A 21,402-nucleotide genomic window follows, 5' to 3' on the forward strand; every position below is an offset into this window, starting at 1 on the left:
AGGGTGAAGGACTCCTCCACCAGCACCTTCTCCACAGAAAAAAACAGTTTGCATACCACCTGGAGAGCAAAGAAAAGAAAACAGCACCCAAATGTCCAGCCAAACCCCCCAACACACAACAGTACCCCCCCATCAACGGGAAGCCTCCCGGCGACCGAACAGACCAGGCCCGAGAACAGCACGTCCCTCCGGGGTCCACGACAGGAAGCAGATGGTGTAACGCCCCCAAAGTCCACAGCAGACAGCAGGACAGGGCACCGCGGCTGGAAGGCCAGCTGGCATCAACAAAAACCCCAAAAGAGTCCCAAGTACAACCTAACATACAAGAAAAATACAAAACCCACCAAAACCCTCCCCAGGGGACCGTCCCATCCAACTCCGGGAAGAAAAGAAAAACTCCCAAATCCAATAACCCAACATAGCCCCGACAACACAATACAAACACAATTTCACAAAGAAAAATAACAAACAACCCCTCCAGACAACGTGCAGAGCTCAACACCCCCCAGAAGACCTTTACCGCCAGTTCCAGGAGTAATAACCAAAGCCGGAATCCCACAGAGGTCCCCAGGTATACATGGAGCAACAGCGCCCCCCAGAGGACCGTACCATCAACCCCAGGAGGCACCCTCCCCACAACCCAGGAACCCCAGACCAGGCCACACTTGGCTAGTCGGCCCCACAATCAATTCCCCCCAGAGGACCGTCCCATCAACCCTGGAGGTGGAACCTGGAAGGAAACATAAAAAACACAAAAATCCAACCCCCGGCGGACTCCACTAAACCACCCCGGGGGCAAGGAAAACAACTGGAAACGCTGTTACCCTCCCCAGCACCCCGAAAGACCCCAGATTACTCCCAGAGCCTATCGTCAGTACAATTTCGGCGAACGGCACAAAACTACCAAGCCGGGGAAGGAAACAGGAAAAACTAACCCAGTCCCATCCCCTAAGCGCAGTGGAAAACCGGAAATACGTCCGGTGCCCCTAAACCTACCATACCACCAGCCTATCGGGAGGGGTGGAACTACCGAAATGGCGAACGGCACAGATCGGCCCACCACTCCAACTGAGGTACGTTCCCACTGTACTATCAATCAATCAATCAATCAATCAATCAATTTTTTTATATAGCGACAATCACAACAAACAGTTGCCCCAAGGCGCTTTATACTGCAAGGCAAGGCCATACAATAATTATGTAAAACCCCAACGGTCAAAACGACCCCCTGTGAGCAAGCACTTGGCTACAGTGGGAAGGAAAAACTCCCTTTTAACAGGAAGAAACCTCCAGCAGAACCAGGCTCAGGGAGGGGCAGTCTTCTGCTGGGACTGGTTGGGGCTGAGGGAGAGAACCAGGAAAAAGACATGCTGTGGAGGGGAGCAGAGATCGATCACTAATGATTAAATGCAGAGTGGTGCATACAGAGCAAAAAGAGAAAGAAACAGTGCATCATGGGAACCCCCCAGCAGTCTAAGTCTATAGCAGCATAACTAAGGGATGGTTCAGGGTCACCTGATCCAGCCCTAACTATAAGCTTTAGCAAAAAGGAAAGTTTTAAGCCTAATCTTAAAAGTAGAGAGGGTGTCTGTCTCCCTGATCTGAATTGGGAGCTGGTTCCACAGGAGAGGAGCCTGAAAGCTGAAGGCTCTGCCTCCCATTCTACTCTTACAAACCCTAGGAACTACAAGTAAGCCTGCAGTCTGAGAGCGAAGCGCTCTATTGGGGTGATATGGTACTACGAGGTCCCTAAGATAAGATGGGACCTGATTATTCAAAACCTTATAAGTAAGAAGAAGAATTTTAAATTCTGTTCTAGAATTAACAGGAAGCCAATGAAGAGAGGCCAATATGGGTGAGATATGCTCTCTCCTTCTAGTCCCCGTCAGTACTCTAGCTGCAGCATTTTGAATTAACTGAAGGCTTTTTAGGGAACTTTTAGGACAACCTGATAATAATGAATTACAATAGTCCAGCCTAGAGGAAATAAATGCATGAATTAGTTTTTCAGCATCACTCTGAGACAAGACCTTTCTGATTTTAGAGATATTGCATAAATGCAAAAAAGCAGTCCTACATATTTGTTTAATATGCGCTTTGAATGACATATCCTGATCAAAAATGACTCCAAGATTTCTCACAGTATTACTAGAGGTCAGGTTAATGCCATCCAGAGTAAGGATCTGGTTAGACACCATGTTTCTAAGATTTGTGGGGCCAAGTACAATAACTTCAGTTTTATCTGAGTTTAAAAGCAGGAAATTAGAGGTCATCCATGTCTTTATGTCTGTAAGACAATCCTGCAGTTTAGCTAATTGGTGTGTGTCCTCTGGCTTCATGGATAGATAAAGCTGGGTATCATCTGCGTAACAATGAAAATTTAAGCAATACCGTCTAATAATACTGCCTAATACTGCATGTATAAAGTGAATAAAATTGGTCCTAGCACAGAACCTTGTGGAACTCCATAATTAACTTTAGTCTGTGAAGAAGATTCCCCATTTACATGAACAAATTGTAATCTATTAGACAAATATGATTCAGACCACCGCAGCGCAGTGCCTTTAATACCTATGGCATGCTCTAATCTCTGTAATAAAATTTTATGGTCAACAGTATCAAAAGCAGCACTGAGGTCTAACAGAACAAGCACAGAGATGAGTCCACTGTCCGAGGCCATAAGAAGATCATTTGTAACCTTCACTAATGCTGTTTCTGTACTATGATGAATTCTAAAACCTGACTGAAACTCTTCAAATAGACCATTCCTCTGCAGATGATCAGTTAGCTGTTTTACAACTACCCTTTCAAGAATTTTTGAGAGAAAAGGAAGGTTGGAGATTGGCCTATAATTAGCTAAGATAGCTGGGTCAAGTGATTGCTTTTTAAGTAATGGTTTAATTACTGCCACCTTAAAAGCCTGTGGTACATAGCCAACTAACAAAGATAGATTGATCATATTTAAGATCAAAGCATTAAATAATGGTAGGGCTTCCTTGAGCAGCCTGGTAGGAATGGGGTCTAATAAACATGTTGATGGTTTGGATGAAGTAACTAATGAAAATAACTCAGACAGAACAATCGGAGAGAAAGAGTCTAACCAAATACCGGCATCACTGAAAGCAGCCAAAGATAACGATACGTCTTTGGGATGGTTATGAGTAATTTTTTCTCTAATAGTTAAAATTTTGTTAGCAAAGAAAGTCATGAAATCATTACTAGTTAAAGTTAATGGAATACTCAGCTCAATAGAGCTCTGACTCTTTGTCAGCCTGGCTACAGTGCTGAAAAGAAACCTGGGGTTGTTCTTATTTTCTTCAATTAGTGATGAGTAGAAAGATGTCCTAGCTTTACGGAGGGCTTTTTTATAGAGCAACAGACTCTTTTTCCAGGCTAAGTGAAGATCTTCTAAATTAGTGAGACGCCATTTCCTCTCCAACTTACGGGTTATCTGCTTTAAGCTACGAGTTTGTGAGTTATACCACGGAGTCAGACATTTCTGATTTAAAGCTCTCTTTTTCAGAGGAGCTACAGCATCCAAAGTTGTCTTCAATGAGGATGTAAAACTACTGACGAGATACTCTATCTCCCTTACAGAGTTTAGGTAGCTACTCTGCACTGTGTTGGTATATGGCATTAGAGAACATAAAGAAGGAATCATATCCTTAAACCTAGTTACAGCGCTTTCTGAAAGACTTCTAGTGTAATGAAACTTATTCCCCACTGCTGGGTAGTCCATCAGAGTAAATGTAAATGTTATTAAGAAATGATCAGACAGAAGGGAGTTTTCAGGGAATACTGTTAAGTCTTCTATTTCCATACCATAAGTCAGAACAAGATCTAAGATATGATTAAAGTGGTGGGTGGACTCATTTACTTTTTGAGCAAAGCCAATAGAGTCTAATAATAGATTAAATGCAGTGTTGAGGCTGTCATTCTCAGCATCTGTGTGGATGTTAAAATCGCCCACTATAATTATCTTATCTGAGCTAAGCACTAAGTCAGACAAAAGGTCTGAAAATTCACAGAGAAACTCACAGTAACGACCAGGTGGACGATAGATAATAACAAATAAAACTGGTTTTTGGGACTTCCAATTTGGATGGACAAGACTAAGAGACAAGCTTTCAAATGAATTAAAGCTCTGTCTGGGTTTTTGATTAATTAATAAGCTGGAATGGAAGATTGCTGCTAATCCTCCGCCCCGGCCCGTGCTACGAGCATTCTGACAGTTAGTGTGACTCGGGGGTGTTGACTCATTTAAACTAACATATTCATCCTGCTGTAACCAGGTTTCTGTAAGGCAGAATAAATCAATATGTTGATCAATTATTATATCATTTACCAACAGGGACTTAGAAGAGAGAGACCTAATGTTTAATAGACCACATTTAACTGTTTTAGTCTGTGGTGCAGTTGAAGGTGCTATATTATTTTTTCTTTTTGAATTTTTATGCTTAAATAGATTTTTGCTGGTTATTGGTAGTCTGGGAGCAGGCACCGTCTCTACGGGGATGGGGTAATGAGGGGATGGCAGTGGGAGAGAAGCTGCAGAGAGGTGTGTAAGACTACAACTCTGCTTCCTGGTCCCAACCCTGGATAGTCACGGTTTGGAGGATTTAAGAAAATTGGCCAGATTTCTAGAAATGAGAGCTGCTCCATCCAAAGTGGGATGGATGCCGTCTCTCCTAACAAGACCAGGTTTTCCCCAGAAGCTTTGCCAATTATCTATGAAGCCCACCTCATTTTTGGACACCACTCAGACAGCCAGCAATTCAAGGAGAACATGCGGCTAAACATGTCACTCCCGGTCCGATTGGGGAGGGGCCCAGAGAAAACTACAGAGTCCGACATTGTTTTTGCAAAGTTACACACCGATTTAATGTTAATTTTAGTGACCTCCGATTGGCGTACTACACCCCGGTAACGCCAATGACAAACGGTCAAAGGCCCACCGGGGCTGGAGTGGAACCGGGTAACAACCAAACCCAAAAAAAATGCCCCTGACAACCCCCCCTAGGCGCAGAGGTTTTCTGAGAAGTGCTCAGCGTAACCAACCTGCACCACCCCACAACCCAAAAGACAAACGGTCTTAGAGTACGTGAGGTTGGGGTTAGGGAAACAGGGAAATAAAAAACAACAAAACAAAACGACCCAATCCACAAACAAAAATTACCTAAGTTCAAATAATGAAGACATACGATTACCTGAGTCCAGCCGAGCTCCGAACTGCCAGTCGTTCACCCAACCAGAACAGCCTCTAATTCCCTAAACACTTTATAACCCCTACATGAAAACAAAAACAGACCAAATAACTAAATAACCAGAGGTCTGCCCCCTTTTTTCTTTTTTTTTTTTTATATATTATGCCTGTCCAAAAACACCTGGAGATACGTCATCGTTATCTTTCTTGACGCTTATGTGACCGGGGCAATATGGCTGTTTCAGCTCGTCCGAGCTGCATGGGCTCATCCGCAAGAGGAGCCAGAGGTCCCGTCGGAGGAGTCTCAGTGGGGCGAAGAAGAGGCGGCCCTGATCTGTGTCGGGGAAAGCCCCGAGACGGAAAGACCCGCTCAGATGTCCGCCCTCTCTCGCGTCCACGCTCCTTTATCTGATCATCTAGACAAATAACCAAAGATATTAGCTCATCTAAATCTTTTGGTTCGTCACGGACTGCTAGCTCGTCTTTTAATAAATCGTTCAAACCATCCACAAACACTCCTCTCAAAGCTGCGGCATTCCAACCGGACTGAGCAGCAAAAATTCGGAAATCAACGGAATAATCCGCCGCACTCCGCCTCCCCTGCCTGAGATTCAGCAACCGTTGGGCAACGGTATTTGTTTTCACCGGATGGTCAAAAACCAATCGGAACTCCCGGGAGAAATCCTTAAAGGATCCTAACAATCAATCAATCAATCAACTTTTTTCTTATATAGCGCCAAATCACAACAAACACTTGCCCCAAGGCGCTCCATATTGTAAGGCAAGGCCATACAATAATTATGAAAAACCCCAACGGTCAAAACGACCCCCTATGAGCAAGCACTTGGCAACAGTGGGAAGAGTTATTGCTCCTCAACGCAGTGACCCAAGCTAAGGCGTCACCTCGAAGCAAATTTGTCACATATGAGACACGGCTACCATCAGAAGAGAAGGAAGCCGGTCCCTGAGCAAAAACCAGAGAACATTGCATCAAAAACGGAGCACAGACTTCAACGATTCCCGCATAAGGTTCTGGATGACAAATAATTGGTTCGGAACCCGACTCTCTGGGTGACGGAGTTATCTGCACCGGTATCGATGGTGCCGCAGCTGGAGCAGCAGGAAGCGGAACGGCTTGCGCTGCGAGCTCCGTAACGCGGGCATCTGTTTGTTTAATTTGGTTTGCGAGATGCTGTAATTGCTCCCATATCTTCTCCAAGTGTTCTTGAACTCTTTCCACAAATGGAACCGCTTCTGCCGCTGGGTCCATTTTATACTGGCCGGGAACTACTGTTATGTGCTGACGCGGGTCAGAGAACCGAACCAGCATCTGACAACGGCCCAGCGCTAAATAACCAGAAAGCGGTTCCAAGAAACAAATTTATTCCCCCTCATGTGCAATAGTTCGTGTACAACATAAATAGTCAGCTGTCTTGGCAAGGTGAAGGACGGCGCGCTCTCCAGCGCCCAAATGGATCAAAGCCCGGCACTTCTGGACTCAGATTCACCGCCGAACACCCCCCAGGTGGATACGACAAACTGACTCTGTGAAGGACGGAAAAGGTGAGGTAAGTCAACAGAGCTACAACAAATATCCTTCAGAGGCACAAACTATCAGCAACACATTCAGGTCTGAATTTAAGCCTTATGTAAATGAGCAGCTTCCAACAACAGGTGGAGGATTATCAATCCATACGCCACGGCAGTGAGAAGCAAACTGCACAATTCTCATCAATGTTCAAATATACTGCGTAACAAAACGCCAAATTACTATTAACGATTATTCAGCTTTCAAATGAATTAAAGCTCTGTCTGGGTTTTTGATTAATTAATAAGCTGGAATGGAAGATTGCTGCTAATCCTCCGCCTCGGCCCGTGCTACGAGCGTTCTGGCAGTTAGTGTGACTCGGGGGTGTTGACTCATTTGTTGTGAAAGTGTAGGAACACAGACCCACAATAGGGGGCGCAAATGAACGGACAATGGAGGAGTCAAATAACACTGCTTTTACTGTTGTGAAACAGGCACAACAAACACAACAGATTACAATCTCGAGATTGAGTCCAATCACAGCGGTGTCATGTGGGCAGGCTCGATGATAGGAGACGTCTGTCCAAGTCGAACCGGAACCAACCCGATTTCCTCTGCCACCGAACCCCGGGAATACTGGAGCCGCCAAGTCCCGAACTCCCAGGTGGCCACTGCCTCCGCTCGTCGGATCCGGTACTGCTGGCGAGGAACAGAAACAGTCAGGTGTGGGCGCGGCTGCACCCAGCAACACGTGAGGTGGAAATACCACCTCCACCTCAAATCACAAAACAACACTGAAGTGTAGGAATATGTGTACTTATCCAAACACGTCCAAAAGGGTCTTCATTGTCCTAAGCACAAGCAACAAAGTATTACGTCTCTGAATGAAACAACTGGCTGAGTTCGTTACCTCTTTGATTGAGCGATATCTCGGCAATGAGGTGGAGATGCCATCCAGCTGATATACCCCTCCGCTGATGGATGACAGCTGTCTCAGTTGATTGGTGACAGCTGTCACCTTGGCTGCTCCTGTCACGCGGCAGCGCCCTCTGGTGCCTGGAGCCCGCACTCCAGGCAGGGCGCCCTCTGGTGGTGGTGGGCCAGCAGTACCTCCTCTTCAGCGGCCCACACAACATCATTTAAACTAACATATTCATCCTGCTGTAACCAGGTTTCTGTAAGGCAGAATAAATCAATATGTTGATCAGTTATTATATCATTTACTAACAGGGACTTAGAAGAGAGAGACCTAATGTTTAATAGACCACATTTAACTGTTTTAGTCTGTGGTGCAGTTGAAGGTGCTATATTATTTTTTCTTTTTGAATTTTTATGCTTAAATAGATTTTTACTGGTTATTGGTGGTCTGGGAGCAGGCACCGTCTCTACAGGGATGGGGTAATGAGGGGATGGCAGGGGGAGAGAAGCTGCAGAGAGGTGTGTAAGACTACAACTCTGCTTCCTGGTCCCAACCCTGGATAGTTACGGTTTGGAGGATTTAAGAAAATTGGCCAGATTTCTAGAAATGAGAGCTGCTCCATCCAAAGTGGGATGGATGCCGTCTCTCCTAACAATACCAGGTTTTCCCCAGAAGCTTTGCCAATTATCTATGAAGCCCACCTCATTTTTTGGACACCACTCAGACAGCCAGCAATTCAAGGAGAACATGCGGCTAAACATGTCACTCCCGGTCCGATTGGGGAGGGGCTCAGAGAAAACTACAGAGTCCGACATTGTTTTTGCAAAGTTACACACCGATTCAATGTTAATTTTAGTGACCTCCAATTGGCGTAACCGGGTGTCATTACTGCCGACGTGAATTACAATCTTACCAAATTTACGCTTAGCCTTAGCCAGCAGTTTCAAATTTCCTTCAATGTCGCCTGCTCTGGCCCCCGGAAGACAACTGACTATGGTTGCTGGTGTCGCTAACTTCACATTTCTCAAAACAGAGTCGCCAATAACCAGAGTTTGATCCTCGGTGGGTGTGTCGTCGAGTGGGGAAAAATGGTTAGAAATGTGAACGGGTTGGCGGTGTACACGGGGCTTCTGTTTAGGGCTACGCTTCCTCCTCACAGTCACCCAGTCGGCCTGCTTTCCCGGCTGCTCGGGATCTGCTGGAAAGGGAACTAACGGCGGCTAAGCTACCTTGGTCCGCACCGACTACAAGGGCCTGGCTAGCTGTAGAATTTTCCACGGTGCGGAGCCGAGTCTCCAATTCGCCCAGCCTGGCCTCCAAAGCTACGAATAAGCTACACTTATTACAAGTACCATTACTGCTAAAGGAGGCCAAGGAATAACTAAACATTTCACACCCAGAGCAGAAAAGTGCGGGAGAGACAGGAGAAGCCGCCATGCTAAACCAGCTAAGAGCTAGTAGCTGCGCTAAGCTAGCGGATTCCTAAAAACACACAAAGTGAATAATGTGTAAATAATTTAGAGGTGATTCAGCAGAGGGAGTGCTTTAGTTAAGGCACGTGAAGATTACACTGTGAAACAAATCATTATCTAGGTAACTAGATCAATCTAACTGCACAGATTAAACAGCTAACAGATACAGCAAAACACTGCTGTGCTCCGGAACAGGAAGTGATACAATACCGCACTGCACTTGACCAGTCTTCACCTTAAGACCAGTGCACCTGGCCAGGCTTCATCTTAAGACCAGTGCACCTGACCAGGCTTCATCTTAAGACCAGTGCACCCACAGGCACACAACTGAGTGCACCGACTACTTGCACGGCTGCGGTGCTGAGTGTGAAAATGCCACCACTGTCTGGTGGAAACCAGCAGTGACTGTTCATGGGGCCTCTGATGTTTCTGCATGTTTCTGATGTCCCACAATGCAATGCACAGCAGAGCTGAAGAGCTGGGCTTTGATTCTAGATCAAAATATACAGGATAACTTTTACTATGTAAAGTCTCTGAAGTGTTCAGACCTAAAAATAGCAGCGATGTTTCAGCATCACTTTGATCAACACGTCGCCATGGTTACTGAACTAAAATTGTTGTGAAAGTGTCGTGACACGGACCCACAACAGGGGGCGTTAATGAACGGACAATGGATAAGCCAAAAGTAACAATTTAATGTTGTGAATCGCACAACGATGTACAGACAATAACAATATGGTGGACTGTCAATCATACACCAGGTGACGTGTGGGCAGGCTCGACGATAGAAGACGCCTGGCGAGAGAAGAGCCGGATCCCCACACAGCTTCCACCACCAACGGAGCTGAAGAACACCGGAGCCGCCAAGCCCTGCGCCCCAGGTGGCCACTGTCTTCAGCAGTCAGACCCGGTACTGCTGGCAGAGAACAGAAACAGTCCTGATGAGTGTGAGTTCGCACACTCAGTAATCCCACAGTCAGTGTTTAGTTAGGAGGGAGAACCTCCACCTCCAATCACACACTCGTGCAGCTCCTGTTTCACCACTTATCTGGTTTGGGGTGTGAGGCGAAGCCGTCGCTGATCACACCAAACGCCAATCCCACAGATAAGGACACACCAGGAAAACGGCTGCAAAGAAGTTCAGATTAATACTTAATGTTTTGAGTCAGCAGAGAAAATTACCTGAATGGTAGCTGATTTCTCGGCGGGGAGGTGGAGTTGCAGTCCGGCCTTTATGGTGGTGGTGATGAGTAGTGGATGAGTGACAGCTGGTACGGATGATGTGTGACAGCTGTCACTCCTGGTCGCTCCGACGCCCTCTCGTGCTTGAAGCCCGCACTTCAAGCAGGGCGCCATCTTGTGGTGGTGGGCCAGCAGTACCTCCTCTTCGGCGGCCCACACAACAGGACCCCCCCCTCAACGGGCGCCTCCTGGCGCCCGACCAGGCTTGTCCGGGTGATGGGTGTAGAAGTCGGCCAGGAGGGCCGGGTCCAGGATGAAGCTCCTCTTCACCCAGGAGCGTTCTTCGGGGCCATAACCCTCCCAGTCCACCAGATACTGGAACCCCCGGCCCTGTCGACGGACGTCCAGGAGCCGGTGTACCGTCCACGCGGGCTCCCCGTCAATGATCCGGGCAGGAGGCGGCGCTGGTCCCGGGGCACACAGTGGTGAGGTATGGCAGGGCTTGAGTCTGGACACATGAAACACGGGGTGTATCCGCAATGAAGCTGGCAGCTTTAGCTTCACTCCGGCCGGACTGAGGACTTTGAGGATGGGAAAATGTCCGATGTACCTGTCTTTGAGTTTGTGGGATTCCACCTGCAGGGGGATGTCCTTTCTGGATAGCCAGACCTCCTGCCCGGGCTGGTATGCAGGAGCCGGGGAACGCCGGCGGTCTGCATGGGCCTTAGCCCTCGTCCGGGCTCTGAGTAGGGCAGAGCGTGCAGTACACCACACCTGACGGCACTTCCTCAGATGGGCCTGGACCGAGGGCACCCCGACCTCTCCCTCCACTAGCGGAAACAATGGGGGCTGGTACCCCAAACACACCTCAAACGGGGAGAGGCCGGTGGCTGATGAGACTTGGCTATTAGGAGCGTACTCGATCCAGGCCAGGTGGTCACTCCAGGCCGTCGGGTGCGTGGAGGTCACGCAGCGGAGGGCCTGCTCCAGTTCCTGGTTCGTCCGCTCTGCCTGCCCGTTCGTCTGGGGGTGGTACCCAGACGAGAGACTGACGGTGGCCCCCAGTTCCCTGCAGAAACTCCTCCAGACCCGGGAGGAGAACTGAGGACCACGATCCGAGACAATGTCCGATGGAATCCCATGCAGACGCACGACGTGGTGGACCAGGAGGTCTGCAGTCTCCTGGGCCGTCGGGAGCTTCGGGAGGGCCACGAAGTGGGCCACCTTGGAGAACCGGTCCACTATCGTTAAGATGGTGGTGTTGCCCTAGACGGCGGGAGGCCCATGACAAAGTCCAGGCCAATATGAGACCAGGGGCGACGAGGCACGGGCAGAGGCTGGAGGAGGCCTTGGGCCTTGTGGTGGTCGGCTTTGCCCCTGGCACAGGTGGTGCAGGCCTGGACATACTTCCGGACGTCGGCTTCCATAGACGCCCCCCAGAAGCGCTGCCGGACCACTGCCACGGTCCTTCGCACCCCTGGATGACAGGAGAGCTTGGAACCGTGACAGAAGTCAAGGACCGCAGCCCTGGCCTCTGGTGGGACGTACAACTTGTCCTTCGGACCTGTCCCCGGGTCCGGGCTCCGTGTCAGGTCCTCCCGGACGGTCTTCTCCACGTCCCAGGTAAGGGTGGCCACGACAGTGGACTCGGGGATGATGGTGTCAGGGGGGTCTGACGGCTTGGTCCTGACCTCCTCTTCATGCACCCGGGACAGGGCGTCAGATCGTTGGTTTTTGTCCCGGGGCGGTAGGTGATCCGGAAGTCAAAACGCCCGAAGAACAGCGACCAGCGGGCTTGCCTGGGGTTCAGACACTTTGCGGTCCGGATGTACTCCAGGTTCCGATGGTCTGTGAAAACCGTAAATGGTACCGTTGCTCCCTCCAACAGGTGTCTCCACTCCTCAAGAGCCTCCTTCACCGCAAGAAGTTCCCGAATGCCGACGTCATAGTTCCGTTCAGCTGGGGTCAACCTGCGGGAAAAGTAGGCACATGGATGGAGAACCTTGTCGGACTCCCCGCTCTGGGATAGCACGGCTCCTATCCCTGAGTCAGAGGCGTCCACTTCAACTACGAACTGGCGCTTGGGATCGGGCTGCACCAGAACTGGTGCACCAGAACTGGTGCAGTCGAGAACCGGCGTTTCAACTCCCTAAACGCGGCTTCGCACCGATCCGACCAGGTGAAGGGGACTTTTGTGGAGGTCAGGGCTGTCAGGGGGCTAACTACCTGACTGTAGCCCTTGATGAACCTCCGGTAGAAATTTGCAAAACCGAGGAACTGTTGTAGTTTCCTACGGTTCGTTGGTTGGGGCCAATCTCTCACCGCCGCAAGCTTGGCCGGATCAGGGGCGACGGAGTTGGAGGAGATTATGAACCCCAGGAAAGACAAAGAAGTGCGGTGGAACTCACACTTCTCGCCCTTCACAAACAGCCGGTTCTCCAACAACCGCTGTAGGACCTGACGTACATGCTTGACATGGGTCTCAGGATCCGGAGAAAAGATGAGTATATCGTCTAGATATACGAAAACAAACCGATGCAGGAAGTCCCGCAAGACGTCATTAACCAACGCTTGGAACGTCGCGGGCGCATTGGTGAGGCCGAACGGCATGACCAGGTACTCAAAGTGACCTAACGGGGTGTTAAATGCTGTCTTCCACTCGTCTCCCTCCCGGATCCGAACCAGGTGATAAGCATTCCTAAGATCCAATTTTGTGAAAATTTGGGCTCCATGCAGGGGCGTGAACACTGAATCCAACAGAGGTAACGGGTATCGGTTGCGAACCGTGATCTCGTTCAGCCCTCTGTAATCAATGCATGGACGGAGTCCGCCGTCCTTCTTACCCACAAAAAAGAAGCAAGCACCCATCAGGGAGGTGGAGTTCCGGATCAACCCGGCAGCTAACGAGTCCCGGATGTAGGTCTCCATTGATTTGCGTTCCGGACGTGAGAGGTTGTACAGCCTGCTGGACAGGTACTCAGCGCCCGGTATCAAATCAATGGCACAATCATACGGACGGTGCGGGGGCAGCGTGAGTGCCAGATCCTTGCTGAAGACGTCAGCAATGTCATGGTACTTGGCTGGCACCGCCGCCAGATTGGGGGGGACTAAAACCTCCTCCTTAGCTGTCACACCGGGTGGAACCGAGGATCCTAAACACTCCCGGTGGCAGGTTTCGCTCCACTGAACCACAACCCCAGACGGCCAATCAATCCGGGGATTGTGTTTTAACCCCCATGGAAAACCCAAAATCACTCGGGAGATAGAAGGTGTTACATAAAACACAATCTCTTCCCTGTGATTCCCAGACACCACCAATGTCACTGGCTGTGTCTGGTGTGTGATTATTGGAAGAAGGGTGCCATCTAGTGCCCGCACCGACAATGGTGACGGTAAGGCCACTAGAGGGAGCCCAACCTCCTTTGCCCATCTGCTATCCAGTAGATTCCCCTCCGACCCCGTGTCCACCAGTGCTGGGGCGTGAAGGGTTAGATCCCCACTCAGGATCGTGACTGGGATACGTGCAGATCGTCGGGGTCTCCCCACGTGGGTGTTGTGACCCACCCTTAGCCCAGTCTCTAAGGACGAGTGCTGCTGTTTTGACCGTTTGGGGCATTCTCTCTGTGTGTGCTCGGTAGAGCTGCAGAGAAAACACTCTCCATGGATCAGCCGCCTTTGTCTCTGATCTGATCGCTTTTTGGCCCTGCTCGTTTCCCTAGCAACATCAGCAGGGGGAGCTGTCGTCACGTGGAGAACCCTGGCAGCGGAGCGTGGAGAAGTCGGCTCCCTTTCGGACCCGGGAGGAAGAGGGACGGCTTGTGCCTGACCACGCCCCTCGTCTCGCTCCCGTCGGTGTTCTGTAATCGGGTTGTCTAACCGTATAACCAGGTCGATAAGCCCATCTAAATCCCGCGGCTCGTCCTTCGCCACCAGGTGCTCCTTAAGGACCAGAGACAGTCCGTTTACAAAGGCGGCGCGGAGCGCAACAGCATTCCAGCCGGCTCGCGCTGCCGCGATGCGGAAGTCGACTGCATACTTCGCTGCGCTCCGACGCCCCTGCCGTATCGACAGCAGCACACTTGAAGCGGTCTCGCCTCTATGAGGGTGGTCGAACACCTGTCGGAACTCCCTCACAAACTCAGTATAAACCGTTAGGAGCCGTGAATTCTGCTCCCAGAGCGCCGTAGCCCAGGCGCTGTCTCTCCTCGAAGCAGATTTATAACGTAAGCCACCCGGCTAGCGTCTGATGCGTACATGACGGGACGCTGTGAAAAGACGAGCGAGCACTGCATCAAGAAGTCCGCGCACGTCTCCACACAGCCACCGTACGGCTCCGGAGGGCTTATGTATGCTTCAGGGGAAGGTGGGGGGGTTCGTTGAACGACCAGCGGAATGTCTGTTTCTGGCACACGGTCAGCAGGAGGAGGTGCTGCAGCAGCGCCCTGAGCACGCGCTTCCACCTGGGCGGTGAGAGCCTCCATCCTACGATTGAGAACACTGCTCTGCTCGGTAACTAAGTCCAACCGAGCGGTAAAGGCGGTTAAGATGTGCTGCAGCTCACCCAACATGCCTCCTGCTGGCGCCTGTGCACCTCGCTCTTCTATTGGCTGTTCAAGCGATGGTTGACGCCCCTCGGGATCCATGACGCTGGCCGAGAATTCCTGTTGTGAAAGTGTCGTGACACGGACCCACAACAGGGGGCGTTAATGAACGGACAATGGATAAGCCAAAAGTAACAATTTAATGTTGTGAATCGCACAACGACGTACAGACAATAACAATATGGTGGAATGTCAATCATACACCAGGTGACGTGTGGGCAGGCTCGACGAGAAGACTGCCCCACCAGTCCCAGCAGAAGACTGCCCCTCCCTGAGCCTGGTTCTGCTGGAGGTTTCTTCCTGTTAAAAGGGAGTTTTTCCTTCCCACTGTAGCCAAGTGCTTGCTCACAGGGGGTCGTTTTGACCGTTGGGGTTTTACGTAATTATTGTATGGCCTTGCCTTACAATATAAAGCGCCTTGGGGCAACTGTTTGTTGTGATTTGGCGCTATATAAAAAAATTGATTCATTGATTGAATTGATTGATTGACGATACAAGACGCCTGGCGAGAGAAGAGCCGGATCCCCACACAGCTTCCACCACCAACGGAGCTGAAGAACACCGGAGCCACCAAGCCCTGCGCCCCAGGTGGCCACTGTCTTCAGCAGTCAGACCCGGTACTGCTGGCAGAGAACAGAAACAGTCCTGATAAGTGTGAGTTCGCACACTCAGTAATCCCACAGTCAGTGTTTAGTTAGGAGGGAGCACCTCCACCTCCAATCACACACTCGTGCAGCTCCTGTCTAACCACTTATCTGGTTTGGGGTGTGAGGCGAAGCCGTCGCTGATCACACCAAACGCCAATCCCACAGATAAGGACACACCAGGAAAACGGCTGCAAAGTAGTTCAGATTAATACTTAATGTTTTGAGTCAGCAGAGGAAATTACCTGAATGGTAGCTGATTTCTCGGCGGGGAGGTGGAGTTGCAGTCCGGCCTTTATGGTGGTGGTGATGAGTAGTGGATGAGTGACAGCTGGTACGGATGATGTGTGACAGCTGTCACTCCTGGTCGCTCCGACGCCCTCTCATGCTTGAAGCCCGCACTTCAAGCAGGGCGCCATCTTGTGGTGGTGGGCCAGCAGTACCACCTCTTCGGCGGCCCACACAACAAAAATGTTGTTTTGTAGTTTGTCAGTGCTGCTGTTGATGGAGTTTTTGACAGTTTTCAGTGATGATTTTGGTGCCACAGATTGGAGGTTTTTGACTTCTTTGTATTTGCATTCGTGAGCCTCGAGCTGATTTCTCTCACCTGCAGCAGCCATTTGACACATCAGAGGTCATCATCGTTCTTATGATGATTATTCCTGTTATTATTTGTGGTATTAGCTTTGCATAAATGTTGAAGTATCAGAGGTTTTGTGTTGCAGTGGTTCCTGTGAAGAAGGTTCATGCTCTGACCATCAGCTGGGCCCTGACGCCGCAGGGACAACACTACAGGTCAGTCACATCCTGCACACCGGACTGTGCTTTTCTTTCTCAGCATCCATGGAGATGCTTTAAACATCATCACTATTTGAACAACAGCCCTAAAAGTGTTCGACACTTAGCAGAAAAATCAAATTGGGGTTTTTATCTCACAAAAACTGTACAGAATTGGAAAAATCATCATCTTTTCCAGACAAAAAAAAAAAAAAAAGCCTTTTTACTGCCTTGGCGGGTCGTGTGACTTGTGTTCTGAAGTGGCTTATATGTATTAAGAAAATAATAGCGGTGTAACTGGACACAAAAATCACCCTTCAGTATGTTGTCATTACAGTGGAAACAAGAAAAGCAACTTTAATAAATATTTAGCCCACATCTTCAGGTGGTGTGTGACTGAATAGTTTTTTCCAGATTGTTAGAAAATGTTATTTTGTTTGTTTGTTTGTTTTTTAAATTCTGTGAAATGTATGTTTCAAATACAGATGGCAATGCTAAAGTACCCTCAGCCGTATGAGCATGAAAATAGGAAATGTAACATATAGGTTTACTTTGGCCCATCTCATGCAGTAGCACTAATGTACAAACTCCAACATATCGTGTGACCTTTTGATCCTGAAAGTAGCTTGGGATTCAGCTTGAGACTCTGCGGAGGGCGGTCGCATCTCCTCCACTCTCCCTTATGTCTGTTCTCTGCTTTAACCTTCAAGTCCCCACTTCACCAGACTGTGAATTCCTCAAATTATATTGGATACTGGATCTATTGGACTACTATTGGATTAACCATGGAATTGATAAGCTGGTCTCTGAAAGCTATTGAAACCATTTTTTTCTACAAGAAGGTCAGGAGCGGGGGATCCTACCTGCCCAGATGAAACGTATCCTGCGGGCTATGTTCTCGACTCCTGGGGGTCTTGGCGTATTGCATGCTTGGTGCCTTTCTCCGTTGAGGACGTCGAGGATTTGTTCATTTTTGGTCTTATGGTAGCAGGGCTGGTACTTTCTGGCTTATATGCTGCCCTGATCTACCGGAAAATTGGCAAGACAGCGGCATCAAGAAAACCACGGGCCCTCACTTGTCCATCATGATTAACGAGGTTGGCAAGGCAGTGCATTCTCAGACTGTGTTGACTCTTGAACTCAGACACAAATTGAATGACATCTTGGAACAGATGCGTGCCTTCAGTTGAAGTTGAAGGTTTCAGAGGCCGGTGAATATTCTTAATTCATAATTGGGAATATTCTTAATTCATAATTGGGATTTGGCTGTTCAAGTGGAACTGTTAAAAGTGTTTTTCAATGCTCAACCACAACACTCCAGGCTTATCAAGCCTGACGGACAAATTGCCCACTGTTTTCCTCCAGAGGAATGTCTTCAGGCCTTGGTGAGATTATTCAGCTCCTTTCTTATCTCAACCCACAAAGACAATAAACTGACAGACTTACACATGGACAAGACTGAAGCATGCTCCATTTTTCCCTTTACCTCCCTTCCTGCCCCCATCACACACCCCATCCCGGCCACCGCTCACGCCGCCCCTTCCCCTCCGGGGGCTGCGCGGTTTTTAGCTGCGGCAGGTCCCCGTTCCCCCAAGCTAGTGCGGCGTGACTCCAGTTGCAGTGGCCTTCACCCACTTTGCCTCAATTCGGACGACGGAATGCTTCAAGTTTAGTGCACATAAACATTGTCAAATGTATATGTGTTGTCTTTAATTTTGACGTGTGCCATTATTACGGTAAACAAGTAATAATTGTGGATTAATTGCTGTATCTTGTCTGAGGTAATTGGAGTGTAAATGTAATTGCCCTTTTTTTGGGATCAATAAAGTTGTTTGAAGTCTAGGCTGAGGTCAGCTACCTTCAATGTCCTACAAGTTCATTATCCTGATATTACACCCTGTAAATGTAACATTGGATGTAATGAATGAAAGAGTGTGTTTTGACCCTTTAGAATAGGTCAAGGTTAGCCAGCTTTGAACGTGTCCAAGGTCTGTGTCCCAAGAATGTTCCCTCTGAATGTGAAGACGCTGTCAGTAACAGGACTGGACTTATGCTGAACACAGACGGATGGACGGACACAAAGTCTTTGGAATACACAATGGCCATATTTTGGCCTCGGGTAAAAATAAATGTGACTTAAGCCCAGTTTATGCTGCTCTGCAACCACACAGACCCTCTGCATCGTTGCAAACCAGCTCTGAGCCCCTCTTTGTAGCCTGACGTGCTCCTCCCAAAAATCAAGGTTCACAACTGTGTTCATATGAAGTACATATGATGCGTTTGGCACTTGGTTTTAGCTTAAATATGTCATCCAAAAGGGTTGGTGCAGGGCAGGATGCAGGGTCGGACTGGGAACAAATTTCGGCCCTGGCATTTTTCCTCTGGACCAGCCCACTATTGGCCCGACGAATCCACCCCCAAACATGCACACCCACCCGTCCATACCGAACCCCCAATGAACAAATACTATACACCTAAACACCATGAACACACACCTAAACACACACTTTCATTGTCATTTCACCTTGATCATAGTACAAAACGCAGACCCGGCGCCACGAGGGGGGCATCCTGATAACATTAAAGGCAATTACATATTTTGATGAAATTACAAGTTTAAATGACTATATATATATATATATATATATATATATATATCATCATGAGGTTTATGTCACAGAAATCCTACTTTACACTGCAGTCATTGTTAAATTATTTCCTTTTTGCATTTATAATAAACATTTGTATTTATTTAGTGTTTGTTTTTCTGGTTGAAATAAGATATAAATAATCTACCAGACTTCAAAAATATACAAGTTTCCATGTTATTTTATTTGTCTAAAAATAAATGTCTGAGGTTCCTTATGTAAAACAAGAAATTATCTAATCTGAAATAACAGGTGGTTTTCATACAGATGAAAGGTTGCTAAAGAACCATTTATTGATTTATTTACCTATTTTAATTACAAGTGTTCTAAACTTTTTTTAACAGTAATCAGAAATTTTGAGGTAACAACAACAAAAAAATATTTCCAATGATTTTTGTTTAGAAAACTGCTCTATAAATGAGCAGTCCTGTGACACGTTAATGTTTTGTACAGATCAGTGGTTTCTGCACCAATCGGATTCGTCCAATCCATTTTGTACAGATCAGTGGTTTCTGCCATGAGTCTTCCGTGTTTTGGCCCGACGTGTCGTTCTTATTGGACAATGCCAAGGTACGTCACAGCTCAGCGTGTCGAAAGTTGGCGCACCTCATCTCGACAGAACACCGGCTCTGTGGTATGCAGGAGATCACTTGACCGAGGGTCTATACGTTCAAATAATAATTTAAAAAAATACTGTCATCACTCTTCACTCTTAGTCAGTCTCTTACAATGGTGCAGCGTAAATACACGAGCTTTACAGGAGCGCACGTCTCCTTCGCGCACTTTTTTTGGGCGGGGAGGGGGGGTGATGATAAACTCATCGCCCCGTAATATTTTTTTTTCTGGCGCCGGGTCTGACAAAACGGAAGCAAAAGCAGCACACAGCGGAAAAAAAGTTTTTGTGTCTCCAAAGTGTGTGTGTGAAAGAGAGAGAGTGAGTGAGAGGTAATGTGTAACCACTGCTAGGATTCACACAGCAGCAAATTAAGGAGCTGAAGTCTGTAGGTGTTGCATTTAAAGATTAACAAAAGTAAAGCACAGTTAATTAGGATAAAAGAAACGATTCCAACCTTGTAATCAGTAGGAGAGCTGAGAGAAGTCCAGGTGCCGAGGACTCAGTCCATTCACAGGGGCAGGAGCAGCCGCCTGCTCTTCTTGCAATCTGATTGGCCACCCTGTATGCTTCTCCAATTGTCATTGGCTGTTGGTCATGTCAATCATTGTGCTCGATGTAAGTCTCCGTTGTGTGATCAAATGGAAACAAAACTGAAACCTAGAATAAGACTGCGCCGTGTATGAAACACTACAGAACTTTTATTTTGACACAAATTCAGGAAGTGGTTCTGCAGCTGCGCCGATTAAATGCTGTAGCTTCACCGATCATGGACTTTCCTCGTGTGACAGCAGCGCGCGGTTCGAGAACACTGTATATTCCATAATCTCTATAAATATGGGAGGGCCGGCCACGCACGTCTAAACGTGCAGCGGCCCACTGGGAAAATGCCCAAAATCACAGATGATCAGTCCGAGCCTGCCTGATGGTCATCATCTGACATATTGTCCTTGTTGAATGTTTCAGTCGGGGCTGCTGAACCTCAGAGAACATGTGCTGATGGAACTGATGGTGTTGAGTGTCCACACCTTCACAAACAGCCACAAATTCCAATGGGACACACTGAACTTCAGCAAATCACCCCATCTGAAGCCAGATCCTGCTGTACATCCGACTCTCCTTTAGGGCACTTGAGCATGTGTTGCTTGGAGCGCCACCTAGTGGCTTTTGGAAGACACCTGCAGCCTGAGACAGACTGATCAAATTTAGGTTTCTAAATTTTCAAATGTAAAAATTTCACAGAAAATGTATGAAATTCTCTTGAAAATGATCACATTTGACTTTGTCCATCTCGGGGTCTCGATGAGTTTCTGTCTGCTGTGTTGCTTCCAAACACTAAAGTTCAAGTGTAATGGAGCTGAACGTGTGTCCTGCTGTCTGTTTGCCTTCACAGATGCATATGGAGGAGCTGTGTTTCGACTTCCTCAGAACAAAGGAGACTCTGGGGTTCGTACGGCTTCTTTCTGTGGTCAGTTTGCTGTCTGAGCCCGAGACTTTGATTAAATGAGAAGGGACTCAGGGTATACAGCTGTGGCTGATAAGTTTACATACCCTGGCAAGAATTTTTATTTTTTTTTTTCCTTTGGCCATTTTACAGAGAATATGAATAACCACACACACACACACACACACACACACACACACACACACACACACACACACACACACACACACACACACACACACACACAACACACACACACACACACACACACACACAACACACACACACACACAAAATCACTCATGGTTTAGTGAGTGGGTAAAGCCATTTATTGTCAAAACATTGTGTTTACTCTTTTTAAATCATAATGA

The 21,402-nt window shown here is 48.1% G+C and overlaps 1 protein-coding gene across 1 annotated transcript in view; it reads left to right on the forward strand.

The window, feature by feature from the left end:
* The window catches only part of LOC117518230 (nardilysin-like), a 38,113-nt gene that overhangs the window by 14,570 nt on the left and 2,141 nt on the right, over positions 1 to 21,402 (forward strand). The window contains exons 6-7 of the mRNA XM_034179309.1: positions 16,275 to 16,344; positions 20,981 to 21,033. Coding sequence (XP_034035200.1) covers positions 16,275 to 16,344; positions 20,981 to 21,033 — 123 coding nt within the window. The remainder of the gene's footprint in view (positions 1 to 16,274; positions 16,345 to 20,980; positions 21,034 to 21,402) is intronic.

The sequence above is a fragment of the Thalassophryne amazonica genome, chromosome 10 (genome assembly GCF_902500255.1).
Source record: "Thalassophryne amazonica chromosome 10, fThaAma1.1, whole genome shotgun sequence".
Taxonomy (NCBI): Eukaryota; Metazoa; Chordata; class Actinopteri; order Batrachoidiformes; family Batrachoididae; genus Thalassophryne; species Thalassophryne amazonica.